Source organism: Amblyomma mixtum, chromosome 5, assembly GCF_055824585.1.
Source record: "Amblyomma mixtum isolate Tamu chromosome 5, ASM5582458v1, whole genome shotgun sequence".
Lineage (NCBI taxonomy): Eukaryota > Metazoa > Arthropoda > Arachnida > Ixodida > Ixodidae > Amblyomma > Amblyomma mixtum.
This window is the reverse complement of record NC_143016.1, coordinates 17,559,020-17,573,670: the sequence shown is the minus strand read 5'-3', so window position 1 is coordinate 17,573,670 and position 14,651 is coordinate 17,559,020. Positions and strand designations below refer to the sequence as shown.

The 14,651-nt window shown below is 48.7% G+C and overlaps 1 protein-coding gene across 1 annotated transcript; it reads right to left on the bottom strand.

The window, feature by feature from the left end:
* Positions 1-2,042: 2,042 nt before the first annotated feature.
* On the bottom strand, positions 2,043-13,134 carry LOC149341401 (uncharacterized). The gene is made up of 7 exons (XM_089542854.1): positions 13,006-13,134; positions 8,201-8,281; positions 7,113-7,315; positions 6,310-6,534; positions 5,683-5,931; positions 3,327-3,484; positions 2,043-2,458 (listed from the first exon to the last, which is right to left on the bottom strand). Exons 1-7 carry the CDS (start codon positions 13,132-13,134, stop codon positions 2,106-2,108), a joined length of 1,398 nt encoding a protein of 465 aa, XP_089398980.1. The 3' UTR covers positions 2,043-2,105.
* Positions 13,135-14,651: the final 1,517 nt, after the last annotated feature.

The following is a 14,651-nucleotide window of genomic DNA, read 5'->3' as shown; positions in this document are numbered from 1 at the left end:
AAGGTCTCTTCAACTATCCGTAAGCAGTTCAAAACAGTGTTAAAGGTGCAGTGAAGAGGAATCTGAACTCGTCTTTTTACCGCAGAACTCGATCTACACGTTCCGAGCATTCTTAGAAACTTCGATTTATTGCCCTGTGTGGCCGATTTCCCTAATTAAATCGGATTAACGTTCGGCTCCGCCTTTTTTTTTTATTTTGAATTCTCCCCGTACGGTGGGCGGAGTCGACCAACGCGTGGAGTGTGCCTTTCAGCCAGCTCAGTGGAGGTAGTGGAGGCTTGCCGCTCTGCCATCGGCGGAGTAATACGTAGTAATCCGCAGTAGCAAATAGTCCGCGCGTATTTTTATTGCTGCGTGCTTATTTTGCGATTATATTATCTGCGAATGAAACTGTTTATTCACGGAAACCTAAAAAACAAAATAAAGCGAAAGCAAAGCCTCCACGGAGCTGGCTAAAAGGCACTCCACGCGTTGGTCGACTCCGCCCACCGTAAGGCGAGAATTCAAAAAAATAAAAAAAAGGCGGGAGCCGAACGTTAATCCGATTTAATTAGAGAAATCGGCCACACAGGACAATAAATCGAAGTTTCTAAGAATGCTCGGAACGTGTAGATCGAGTTCCTGCGGCAAAAAGACGAGTTCAGATTACTCTTCACTGCACCTTTAACAGTAATTGCTATAGGGAGGTCGCTGGGCTGGTATGTGCAGACTGGGATGTGAGAGAGGCGGCTACACATCTATATCGAGCCTCCAGAGTAATTGCGAATGAATCCGTCGTGCAGTGTCAAAGGACGAGGCAAAATACGAGTACGTACAGTACTATAACCAACTCGGCAGGCTGCATCCGCCGGTACGAAGAAAGGATACGTCGCGTTTAAAAACTTGACATTGCGTCGATGACGTTGACATAGCGCTCTTCTTTACTCGTACGCGACAGAAGACAACCAGAAGAGCCAAATATGGCGGAATTCAAGTTGTGTGGCACCCAGACTCATGCTTTATTTCTTCTCACTTGCAGATTACGGAGTGTATATGCCTGCTTCAAAGTACCTTCGCGTTTACATAACGTTAAACAGAGTTCGCTCACAAGCTTTTCAGCGTACAAAAGGAGGCGGCGGTGAAATGTGCAACCGGGACACGTATAACACACAGGGCACTTGAGTCACCAGTAAGCCCACTAGAGTACGGCGGAGTACGGCGTTTCAGTGTATGGTTCTTGTGCACCTTGTAAGATTAAGAAGGTAGATAGTTTCCTGTGCAGAATCTCCACTAATTTATTGTATGGCACTGCTCACGAGAAGTCCGACCATAACACCAGAATGGTTAAAGCAGGAGTTATTCCTCTGCATGACTTGTACTTACGGGTGGTAGTTCTGAGAAATTACTTTTCAGCACAGTTTAAACAGCCAGATAAAAAACCAGAGTCACTTAGGCATATAGCGCGTTATAAAGTTCCCAGGGTTTACACACATTATGGTAAAAGGACACGACAGTTCTATATACCCTACCATTTTAATAAACTACCTGCTCAGATGTTTGGTTGTGATTCGTTGACGGCTGTGAAATCTGGACTGCAAGCGTGGTTTGAAAGTTTCAAAGAAAGGAAATACTGATTTGCTTTGTAATTTCTATCTTGTTTTTAAATTTGTGTTCCATTTATTAACTGTAGATTTTCTTTGCTTTACATAATTCTCAATCGCTAAATTTGTTGACTGAACTATATGTAATATTTCGACTTTGTGTTATTGCTTTTTTTTCTTCTTTCTTCTTCTTCTTTTTCTTTATGGATTGTAAAGTGTGCACTTTCAGCGTTTTGTATTCACCGCATGCTGTTGTGACTGCCGTGGCCCGCCCACAAGCGCTTGCGCTTCTGCGGGCACACGCTATGTACTGTGTATATATATCTTGCAATAAAATTCCTGTATGTATGTATGTATGTATGTATGTATGTATGTATGTAAATCACGAGGATCTTGGGAACGGCAGACACATGGCGTCACAAATCGTGCGAGAGACACTAACAATTAACAACGCAAGGAACAGTTGCGTCCTAATCCCAGCGCGGTATAAAAGGACTAGTGCAGGCGCCTTCGGGAAGGCGCGCCTCAGTAGTCCCGGAAGAAGAACGCGATGAGCATTGCCTTGGCAGGCTCGACGACGAAGCACGTGAGCGCGCCGGCGGCGGTCAGCGTGAGCAGCCAGCTGAGGCTGGTGGCCATGTCGTAGCAGGCCGCGCAGACGCACACGAGCGGCGTGGAGAGGAGCATGCTGATGCCGACCAGCGTCCAGGGCAGCAGGCACGCGGGCCACGAAGGCGGGTAGCAACGCCTCAGCCGCAGCCCGTCGGCGTGCGCCATAAAGGCAGCCACGTCGATGGTCGGCTGCGGCGACAGGTTAGTGGTCCGCGAACATAAGGACGCCGCGTCCGAGTGGACCTGTTGGGAGGTACATATGACGACTTGAATGCGCGCGGGTTAGAGTATCTCTGTACGCTGGATATGCTAGAGTTTTGAAAGCCACTAACGTTGAGAAGTAACGAAGACAGTTGGACTGGATGAGTATACACTTGTGTGAAGAGAGAAGCTGTCCGCGTATCTTTGTGAGGAAGCCCTAGACCAAGTGCAAGCGACTGTTTATAATCGAGCGCGATAAACATGTAGCAAACAGAAGCTAGAGAAATGGCTGAGGCAAATAGTGATTGCGTATCAGATGTGGCCGCTAGAGTGAAAAAAAAAACGTCCGCCTAGCCCTAAAGAACATCCGCCCAGGGCGTTGTCTAAGGCAGCCGCTTCGGTAAATAAGAACGCTAAAGCGACTGCAGTTGGCCAGTCTGGAGTGAGTCTTCGGTAACTGACCATAATGAAATGCAGCAGTTAGGGCAGCACTCTAATAAACCAGGTGTAGCAGTGGAACAAATGGAACAAAAAAAAAAGAACACGCAAGGAGGTGGCTAAGGCAAGTCTAGAAGCCGTGTCGAGTCTGGCAGTGCAAGCGCCTGGAATTTTACGCTTTCTCTAAGAATTAGTTACCCGTCTTCGTACGATGTGTGACGCGAAGAACTCTGCAACAGGCAGCCAAGAGGAATTGGCGAACATTTCATGCCGTCTGTGCCATTTACCCGCCCGACGCCTACGCGGTGCCATACTGGGGGTTAGGACAAGAACGAGCAGAACAAAACTGGCAGCACAGGCCACTTTGCTGTTAGGAGCAGTTCACCAGAGCCACACTGACATCCAGGGTCGCGACTACCACGGGACGAAATATGGTGCGAGTTGCCTAGTGAAGGTTATGCAGTTAAGTGGATCAGTTCATGCAAGGGCGTGCACGTACCCCGATATCCTGGGTGCGGACGTAGCGGAACGAGGGGTCCCTTGTGGAATCGGCGCGCGGTGTGCCGACGCGGGTGCTCTTGGTTGTCTTGCAGAAGCGGTCAACGTCCGCGGGCCGAGCCCACTGGTCCCGGTCGGCATCCTGGTAGCAGAACCTGTGGGTGCGGGCCGAACTTACCACAGAGCACGACCGACTTTCGAAGTCATTTATTTCAAAAAGCTGCCGTCACCACAGCAAGATGGTCGCCCAACGCTACACGGGGACATTTTCGGCAAAGGGGGAAGAAATTATAAGAAAAATAAATCGCTAAAAGTGATATGTCCTGTCTTGATGTGGCTATAGATTTCGCTTCGTTCACCGACTGGAGCTGTATTCCTCAACCCACACATCTTGAGAAGCGGCATGTATTTCAACTTCTTATGGACCTGGTGCGAAAGAATAACCCGCATATTTCTCTGTGATATTTGGTTCACCACTGGACTATCTCAATTTGTTTTTTCATCTTCCTATGCCGTGACCTTTCAGCTGACTCGGTACTGTGGCTTAGTAGCTATCGCGTTCGGGTACTGAGCACGACGCCACGTTGAACGCCCATTGGGACGGTCTGCACACGTAAAAACACTGGGGTACTGAGAATATTTTTTTAAGTACCCCAGGTGGCCTGAATTCATCTGAAGTTGTCCTCTACGACGTATTTGATATCCCATATTGTTGCTTAAATAATCTGCAACTAGCACGCACAATTTACCCCCAGGCAGTATAGTCTGAGACCCTTAAAACATGTTGCAAGCCTTAGCTGTGCTGCGACAGAAGAGTAAGTGGTGCTGCGTTGGCACATTGTAGGGCGCAACCAAATGACGTTGGCGGTGAAAAGGATCACTCCTTTGTACCAAAAAAAAAAAAGAATGTATTTTTTTCGTTTATTAGGAAATGGCCTCATACGCCGTCGTAAACAAAAGGTGAGCTCCACTCTGCCACACATGATGGAGGTCGTGGGAAACATCTCAGGACTGAGGGAGACGGCCCCCCTGGTGGTGTCGTGTCAAAGGGCATGAACGATACGATGGCGATTGGCTTACAGTTGAAATGGACATGCGTGAAGTGACGAAGGTGCAACTAAAATGCCGGCGCTAAAGTTCTGCCGCCTCTTTGCTGGAGGTCGGCCACAAGGACAGATTTCCGTAATAAGCATAGCGCGTGGCTTCATTGGCTGCTGATAACTTATGCTCTTTTATTTTTGTTATCAAAGAGTGTGATAGCACCACGCTATGTCTACAGCCAATTGTGTAACGACGGTGGCGCATCATCCTGTTAAAGGCGATAACAAGGCTATAACATGGCGTAGCACGCACAGTCAAGTGTAGACACAGCATTCGGATGCACTATAGCAGCGCGCTAATGGCAACAAACTTTTTTTTTATTTTAAGGCGTTTTCAGTTGTTGAAACATGGCATAGTGTTACCTTTCTCATGCGTATACGCTGTTAGGCTCGCATAGCTTGGAACCTACGGCCAATCAGTGTACAACTACAGCGTTATATTCTATCCTCTTGGACAAATCGTGATTAGTAACGCATTACTGAATAGTGTTTTAGACGCTAACCACTAACAGTTACAGAGCTCTGTCCGTCATGACAAAGCATGTGTCGTAACGAAATCATTTCTTGTAGGTCTGCTTTATCAAAACTAAACACAAAACAGCGTTATGGCCGACGGCAAAAAATTTTTTTCCCGAAGGCATGCTTCGTTTCATCCTTCAGTGATGGCCACTTCCTACTCATGGCATTAGCTACTAGATCTCTAAAAGTGTTGTTATGCTTTTCAAAGCTTTTACTGCAACAAAAACGTGGTGAAAGTTTTTGTACCATGAGGAACAAAAATCTCCTGAGGACACCTGAGAGGAACCCGATGCTCTCTCCCAACACTCTAAGCACAAATACGCCTATTTGGGAGTAAAAAGGAACTACGCTGTTCTTTAGCGCACACCGTTTTGTAAAAGGGTGTGCTCTGCAGGACAGCTTACTCCCTTGTAACTCCTTTCTGTTGTGAGTGTAGTTCTGTTCCTGTGGCTCAAGACGTCTCTTGCGGCCATGAAAGTGGGACTAATTTGCAGTCAGGTACGTGTAATAGTGAAATGAGATGGTAGTTGGTAGACATGGCACCTGCACGCCTAACTCGCTATTCGCGCGTTCAGAAGACTTCAATCTTCGATAGTATAACCATCTTTGCTCCTAGTACGTACTCCTCAAAACGACATACTGAGCTTGCTGCGTAGGAGGACTGCAGCATAGTAAGTACGATTGGAAACCAAACCAGAAGAAAATTTCGAATCAACCACTAAATGGAAACTCACTCAAAGGCGAACGTGATTAATAGCGTGCAGGCGAAGACGATGGCGGTGAGGTAGACGCTGAAGTGGAGCACCGCGGCGAGATTAACGCCGGAACCGCCGTTCTCGGGACACCAGCCGTGCAGGGCGCAGTCGACCAGCATAGCGTCCACGCCGATGGCCATAACTGAGGCCAACCGCTGCGCCCGACTGTACCGGGACCCGTAGGGAAAGTCCACCACGCTCAGCGGCAGGTGGAACAGCCGCAGCGTCCTTTTTGAACAGGCGCCGAGATTGAGAGAACGAGAAGAGCTTCAGATAAAGCTCCAGAGTAGCTGGTTAACAGCTCCGTCATTTTCAATCAATCAATCAATCAATCAATCAATCAATCAATCAATCAATCAATCAATCAATCAATCAATCAATCAATCAATCAATCAATCAATCAATCAATCAGTCAATCAATCAATCAATCAATCAATCAATCAATCAATCAATCAGTCAATCAATCAATGCAATTCGATCAATTCAACCGCAAAAACAAGTTCACAAGGTTTCGTAGAAAGTCTTCCATAAGGTACAAGTCGTATTCGCAGAACTAGAGGACCTTTGAGCGATGCATTAACACTGGGCAAAACGGCTAGCACGCACCTGGCGAAGCGCACAGATACCGGCACCTCGGTGAGGCTCTCGCCGTCGGCGCCAACGGGCGAGACGCGTTCGCTGAGCCTCTGGGAGAAGAACACCACGCGGTCGATGACAAACACGTAGTGCCTGGCGTGCACTTCGTCCCACAGGTCCACGCGGTCCACTTTCCTGGCGAAAGATGGCGCCGCGAACGGCCCGATTTCGGGCGTTAGACAGGAAAAAAGTGGCCTACTCTTACCCCAAAACACATTTCGGGATTCTCTGACTGACCCTACTCTTATGGGCAACGACGAGAAACACGAAGGGAAACACAAAGTTCCCAAAACTCGACAACCCCTATTTTTTTTTTATCGAAGATGAAAGAAAAGAAGAGAAAGATCAGCGTACACTTGAGACTGCTTACGTGTGAGAAGGCGTAAGTACACTCAGGTACTGCGCTAGCAGTAAAACATATTAAGGCATCGTTCGACCACATAAACTCTGCTTAGAAAACAAAAAGCAGATATATTCTTCCCCCTTACACGAGGAATAATTACTGGATGCATGCTTGATCAGGTGTTTCCTCCGATCTTTTGCTTTCACCTCTGTTACCGATGCTCAGCTGTAGGAATGCGCACAAAATGCCGAGTATAGAGTCCATGAAGCGCGTGGTAACATGGTGCTGAGGCAGGACCGCGACACATTTGCCATTTTCTATCTGTTCGGCGCACTGTCGCGGTCACAGCGCCATGGGGCCCATGTAATGGGCCCGGCTACTACGCTGTCTGGAGTACATTTTCAGTGGACGTCCGCGAGTAGTGCAATACCAGTCGGAGCGTGGGAAGCGAGGATCGACCTCGAAGACGATGGCCTGCACGCGGCCGACGTCGAAGCTGGAGGTGATGCAGATGCCGATGCGCGAGCCCGTTGTCAGCAGGTACTGCTCCAGGCCGTGGCGCAGCAGGTAGGTGATCGTGGAGGCCGCGTCGCCCACGATGCGCAGCGCCACCGTGGAACACGTGCCGGATTCCTGCAGTCATTGTGTAAACGCGTGTGCACACGAGAGGGCGTGACAATTTTGTTCGCGCTGCGCCATGTGTTGTTGAAAGTCGGGATGCTGGTTACGCTAAAAATTTCGTAGATGCGTAACAGTAGGACGCAAAAAATTCGGCACGTTGCTTTCTGTCGCACGCATTCCTGGTATTGCCACTCTCTTGGAAGGTTCTTGTAAGGAGATCAAGAGTACAAACAAACAAACAAACAAACAAACAAACAAACAAACAAACAAACAAACAAACAAACAAACAAACAAACAAACAAACAAACAAACAAACAAACAAACAAACAAACAAACAAACAAACAAACAAACAAAAATTGGATGGGAGAAATAAGCACCCCCTTAAGGGTATGACGCGATAGCTTTAATGGGTTAATGCCCATATATGCGGAATTGGTAAGTCTCGACTTTAAATTCATGGATCCCTCAGAGTCCTCACACCACTCCTTGTGCAGTGGTGCAGCAGTTTAGCGATAAGCCACTGCCCTGCGATGGCAGGTGTTGCCGCGTGTGGGGCTTGCTCTTCAGCAACCTCTCGCGACCAGTCATTAATTTAACTGGCACCTGCCACGGTGGTCAGCTTGATCACAATCCGGTGGGCAGGTTGTGATGATGCCACAAGGCCACGTGACCTAGGGGGCCCTTCTAGTTTGCTTTCCCGGGGATATTCGCTCTCAACACCGACCACCGACGACGCCGCCGCCGGATTTTCAGCAGAAACGGAGCCTTAAAGCTATCACGTTAAAAGCAAATTGATAAATAATCCCACATACACCGCTACATATACGTAAGGGTGCACTGAGTTGCATTTCCCGATAGAGGAAATAAAGAGGGTGGTTCATCTAGATTGTTCTTACCGGTTCGTAACCAGTTTGAATGATTACGTTGTACATGAACTCGTCGCTGAGAAAGTTCTCCTCGGAGTAAAATCTCGCCCCCTGCAGTCAAAATAAAAGAAAAAACAAAACAAAAAGGTTAGGTGATATAATGTAAGGTAAGGTAAGGTAAGATAAGGTAAGGTAAAGTAAGGTAAGGTAAGGTATGGTATGGTATGGTATGGTATGGTATGGTATGGTACGGTATGGTATGGTAGGTATAGCATGGTAAGGGTTATGGTAAGGTAAGGTAAGAATGGCATGGTAAGGTGTGAAATGGTACATATGTTAGGAGTGGTTTTGTAAGATAAGGTACGGTATGGTATTGTATGCTATGGTACGATAAGATGTGGTACGGTAAGGTGCGGTATACTATGGTATACGGGGTTTGACGTCCGGAACCTACACATGTGCTATAAGAGACACCATTGTGGAGTTCTCCGGTGCGTACCAGTAACTCTGGATTGACTTTACAGTCAATCCTAAATATCCACACCACCTGGTTGCGAACTGAAACTAGTTTTCACTGTTAAGAGATGCGGTTACCGAAAACGAAACTGTTGTTTGATATGAAGGCCTTCGTAAGATTTCAATGCTGTTTTCTCCAAAGGTCGAGAGCAAGAGGTGGTTTGTTACGTAGCTTATGGTACGAGAAGAAAATAGCGTGGAACAAACGGACAAAACACATGCGACCTTTCATTATCAATTCGTTTCGAGCTTTTGTTTTCGTAGCGTGGCCCTATACTAGCTTTACCAGTTGACAGTATTGATCAATATTATCTAGAAGGTGGCTGGATGACAGCATTGGGAATCCAAAGCTGGACGTATAGACATTAACCACGCTTAGTTTTTCACACCTTTAGCGAAATGAAGCCAAGTTAAGCGTAATCTAAATGAATCGGTGGGACTGGGAATAGCTGGCTGTCTGGAACTATGCAGCACACGCGTTTTGCCATGAAGAAGCGCCCGATGTGGCCTCTTGCATGGTTGTGTACACCACCCGCTGGCACCGATCTTCAACGGAGACTTTTGTGAATGCCAGTGCGCGCTCTGGGTAAATGTTACCGTATTACTTAAGCGTACGCTTCGGGTACACTTCGCCAAGATGAGTTGCAAACAAAACGGCCGGATCTGACAAGGAGGCGGCGAAATTCTCTACAGCCCGCTGGTTACATAGTCCTGTTCGAGAAAACACTGCATTGGTTTATAATTAGTATATTTTTACGTACCACTGCATGCCTCTGGTTTTTGGTTTATAATTAGTATATTTTTATGTACCAAAAATATGCTATGAGGCCAGTCGCAGAGGAAGTTTGTTTGCTGACCTGGATTTCTTTGAAGTATTATGTCATGCGAAGTGCGCCGGGCCATCAGAATCTCGCGGTTTCGCTACTCGGATGAGAAGCTCATTCTTCACAGTGAAAAGTGTGCACTTTCGCTTTGTTGCTAATAAATTCTGTTAAAGAAGTGCACTCGAGGAGCTCAGCGTACAGTTGAGCCAAATATTATCTAAACGGCATCGAGCACAACGAAACATTTTTTAGAATGTTTCTACCTCTCCAGAGATGTGGCTGCAGCTGATGCGACCGCGACGATGGGACATTACCAAACCCTTCTCCCAGCTGCAGAAGAACTCACCTCTTTCAACTGCATGCACTATCAACCGAAAGAGGAGTTTAGCGCATGTGTACACTGAGCAGGAATGAGCCTATATGAGAGTAAAAAGAGAGCAAACTGTCCTGCAGCGCATGTCCTTTTGGGGACAGGGCATTCTACCCAAACCCTTGAGTAGGTTTCCAACACTAAGAACACTGAATACTTTGGATAGCAACGTAAAAGATTCCCTCTTCAAAAGATGCGTACTTATGGCAGATACGAAGATTTTAAAGCAATAACGCTATGTCTTTCGTTAAGCGGAGAACCCGGCGAGGCCGGCGCCGTCCATCCGAGAAAATGCGGATTGCGGCTGAAAAGGTAGTGATGTCACAGGGGGGCGGCGGACCTGAGTAGTGATTAAAACATCACGTAAATTGTGAATATAAGGTCACAACATAAGTCGAGCATCATTATGACATGCAGGAATGTAAATTAATTGCACTCAAAAGAAAATTTGGGTGAGATGGGGATCGAACCCGGGCTCCTGGGATCTCGAGCCAGATCGGCTCTCCTTAGGCCATCGAGGCCCAGGGTAGCCTGCGAAGTTCTATGCAAAAGGGACCCGAGGCCGTTCAAGGGAGCCACTAAAGAGTTACAGCTAGCGGAGGATAGTACAAACGCTAAAAAAAAAAAAAAAGCTAGCTGGGGCTAGAAACGCATTTTTCGTTCTAGCAAGTACCAACGTTGGGGCAAAGCAACCAGTTTTGGGCGCCTTGTAAGAAGAAAGGATGGTTCTGGGAAGCGGAGGCAGGGCTGCGTACGGCGCACGCGAGGTCGCGGGGTCACGGAGTAGCGCTGCAGCAGCACATCGGGAAAAGGTTAAATTCTTCCACTCGCCACTCGCAGCGCACCGCAGAGCCGGCAGCCTTCTCTCTTGTCCGCCTACCCGGCAGGTTCCGGCCGGGGAGACGGACAATAGTCGCGGGCGAGAGCGAAGGAGGGGGGGGGGGGGGGGGGCCCACCACATGAAAGGCATTAGAAGAATGTCACTGCCGCCTCCACTACGGCTCAGCTTGTACTATTCTGGCGCAGTGCTGCGTTTCGCCGTAATCGCTTGTCAGCAAAGTGAACACAGCACCGTGCCTTCCCGTGAATAGTACAAGCAGGGACGTCGCGGCCACATCGGCATTCGCAGTATAGCGCCGCCCTGTCGCTTATTTGCTCGCTTATCCTCTAACAAGTCAAAAAGTCTTCCTATTGTGGCACGCCATCCATGGCTTACGACACCACGTCTGTCATTCCCCTTCATACTTCAAGCGTTTCTCTTGCTATGGAAGTATTAGCCGTTGCGGCCACCAATTCAAGCAGCGAGAAAAATTTCAGCGCCGCAGGATTCGTAATGAAAGAGCGCCGCTCTTGTTTCGATCAAGCCATCATCAATGAACAACTTGCATATTTAGAGTGATAAATCTATACCTTTATGCGTTGTGTCTTGTGTATAATCCCAAACTGTGATCTGGAATGCGAGGTCAAAATTTGAATGTCATTGAAATAAACTCATTTTCCTGAAATTCTCTTTTTGTGTCGTCGCCGCTTTGCAGGTCGGGCCGAGCACGAGCGTGCTCAGGGTCCTTCAGTGTCGGGCCGGGCTTCCTGTCGGTAGGTTAAGTCCCGGGCCGGGCGCGGGTTCGAAATTGCGGCCCGTGCACAGCTCTATTCAGAAACCTAATCACATTTCCTTTTGTGAAAAAAGAGCTATGTGCAGAGTTTAAATGGTGCAAGTATGAAGCTACAATGAAGTCAATTACCAAACACATCGAAACATCAGTTGTGATGCCTGAAAAAAGATGTACTGCAACATATAAATACTTAAGTCTCGATAAGCAGGAATACTGAAGGGGAATAAAAACAGTTTTCTTTTGTTCGGGCTCACGCACCTGCTACAAACATATTCTTTATACATAGCAATAAAACTTGAAATAACTGTTTAAGAAGCCTTTTGGTCAAAGTATAGCTAAGTATGACTGAAAGGAGTCCGCAAGAAATGCACGGAAGCAGGCATGCAGTGTGACAGCGCAGCGCGACAGGTGCGCTTTTTAATCTCGCGCGCGCACTGAAGAACATGGGTTTATGGTTTATTGGGGTTTTAACGTCGCAAAACGAGTCAGGCTATGAGGGACGCCGTAGTGAAAGGGGTTCGGAAATTTCGACCACCTGGGGTTCTTTAACGTGCACTGACATCGCACAGTACACGGGCCTCTAGAATTTAGCCTCCATCGAAATTCCACCACCCCGACCGGGATCGAACCCGCGTCTTTCGGATCAGCGGCCGAGCGCCATAGCCACTGAGCCACCGCGGCGGGTCGAAAGACATGACGGGGACACGCCGAGGAGGCAACGCTGCAGTGCACGCTGCCTCCTTGCCTCTCGGCTCCTCGCGAGCAGCCCCGTCCGCTGACGAGCGGTGGCGGGGGAAAATCTAGGGAAAACATGCCTGTCCCCAACCGGACATGACGTCATTAAATATCACGTGACCTATGACGTCACGCGTATGACGTCATATTTTTTTGACCAATCAGCGTTTCCAGCCTGCCGTCCCGCAAACGCTTGTGTAGCGTGCCCCGCGGAAGATCGTGGATCGCGCGATGCTTTAACTCTCTATTAACGCTATCGCTTCACACCCTTAATGCAGAGCTAGAATGTTGCCAAAATTTTTATTAGTGGTTTCAACCTCCTCTATTTCCTAACCTCCAGACCTCCGATGCCGCGTTTAAAAGCCTCCTCCCATTGCCAACTACATCAGCTTTTGTAAGTTTTGCAGTGGGAATATGCCTCCGTTGCCAAGAGTAAGCATTCCGTACATTTAGTGATCGAAATCTACCCCGAGACTTGCGCAGCATTCCCCCAAAGGGAATGGCCCTAAAAGCAAGTGCACTGCTAGAGAACGGCTTACTCCCTTTCTACTCATCCACTCCCCATTCGACTCCTTCGAAGTGGCGCATTCCCATTTTCCCCAGTATCCTCCATCATGATCCCCTGATTAACTCTAATGGCGAAATGACTAAAAAAGCTAACTGAAGGAGGCAGAATAAATACACTGCGTTTTCCTGCTCAAGCGCATGCAGTCACGTATCGGTCCATCACGATCGCGCATTGTTTTCAACAAACGCGCATGCGGCTGGTCACAGTACCTTGAGCATGTCCTCCTTATAGCAGCGCTGCGCCTTCTTGATAAAGTACAAGAACGCCATCCAAACGCACGCGACGCCCACCGAGATGACGTAGCCCCCGAAGTACGGCGTCTCGGAGTCCTCGTCCATTCGTCCTATCCTGACTAGGACCTTCCTCTGAACCGTCACCTGCTATTCGCATGCGAGCTGGCCTCTGGCCGTGTGCTTCTTCTTCTTCTTCTTCTTCTGCACGCGCATTTGCATGCGCACTTGGAGATCCACGCTATTTCAAGAGAGCTTACTTCATGGCATTATCATCAATATATGCCTCAGCCACAACGACGAAATCGAGGAAGATATGCGCTTGCAACTGCCGTCCGAAGACGCAGACATTGGTATGATATGAAAGGAGGTAGAAAGGATGCAGTAAAAATTCAAGGAGAAAGAAGAAGGAAAGAAAATGAGAAAAAGAAGGTTTAGAAACGAACAAGGAAGCTAAAATAACAATAAATGGGCTGCAATAGCATAAACATTGATGTGAACATGCCAGGGATTGTGAATTTCCACAGGTCGCATAAGCTTCTGCAGCTTTTGTAGCGATAGCTACATTGGCCACGAGCTTCCGATTTCGCTGTGGCGGTGGTGGTGGTGGAAAACATTTATGTACAGGTATAATACAGGAGGTTATGCATGAGCTGACCCAGAGGGGGCCAGCCCTTACAAATACTAGGTGGAGGTCCCTAGTTCGGGACCCCAGTGGCATCGGCCGCCGCCCAGGCTCGCGCGACCAAGGCCCGTTGGGCCTGCAGGTCAGAGCAGCCGAGCAGGGTCGCCTCCCAGTCCTCCCGGGTTGGGTTGGGGTGAGGGGGGATAGCAGGGTTGGAGGGGCAGGCCCACACCATGTGGTAGATGTCTGAAGACTTCTCCGCACAGTGCGGACAGCTGCCCGAGAAAGAAGGGTCGAAGTGTTTCAGAGCTGCCGGGCACAGCAAAGTATTAGTATACAGGCGGAGCAGAAGCCGCTCCTCCGCCTTTGACAGACCTTTACACGGGCGGGGATAAAGACCATGGCCAGATTGATAGAGTAAAACGATGTCTTTGAAGGTGTAAGCTGGAATAAATTCGAGTTCCTGATCGTCAGGGTCGGAGGGGAATGTCCGGTGAGAGAGCGCGCGGGCGGCGGCGTCAGCTGCCTCATTTCCCTCAAGGCCCATGTGAGCGGGAGCCCAAACGATACGCCGGTGCGCGGGGTCACCGGTGTAGACGCTGTTTTGAAGAATGCGGTAGGCTAGATACGGTACCCAGCCCTGCTCGACGTTCCGACATGCCCCTCGCGAGTCGGAAATAATTGTTTTTGAATTGGAATCAGATGCAGCCAACGCAATGGCGACCTCCTCCGCGTGTGTTATGTCACGGGCTCGGAAAGTAAGGCCGTTCACTGTTTTGGATTGGTGGACGACTGCGGCAGTGTACCATCCCCCATGGTGGGGGCCTGAGGCATCCACGTAGAATACGCCGGGTTTCGATCCATAGTGGCGAGCCAGGGCTTCCGCCCGCGCCAGGCGCCGGCCATTATGGTCCTCACGGTTCATGTTCGCGGGAAGAGGGCGCACGTGGAGGGCGCATCTCCACTGGGATGGAATACGTACGCGCTCTTCCATGAGAGT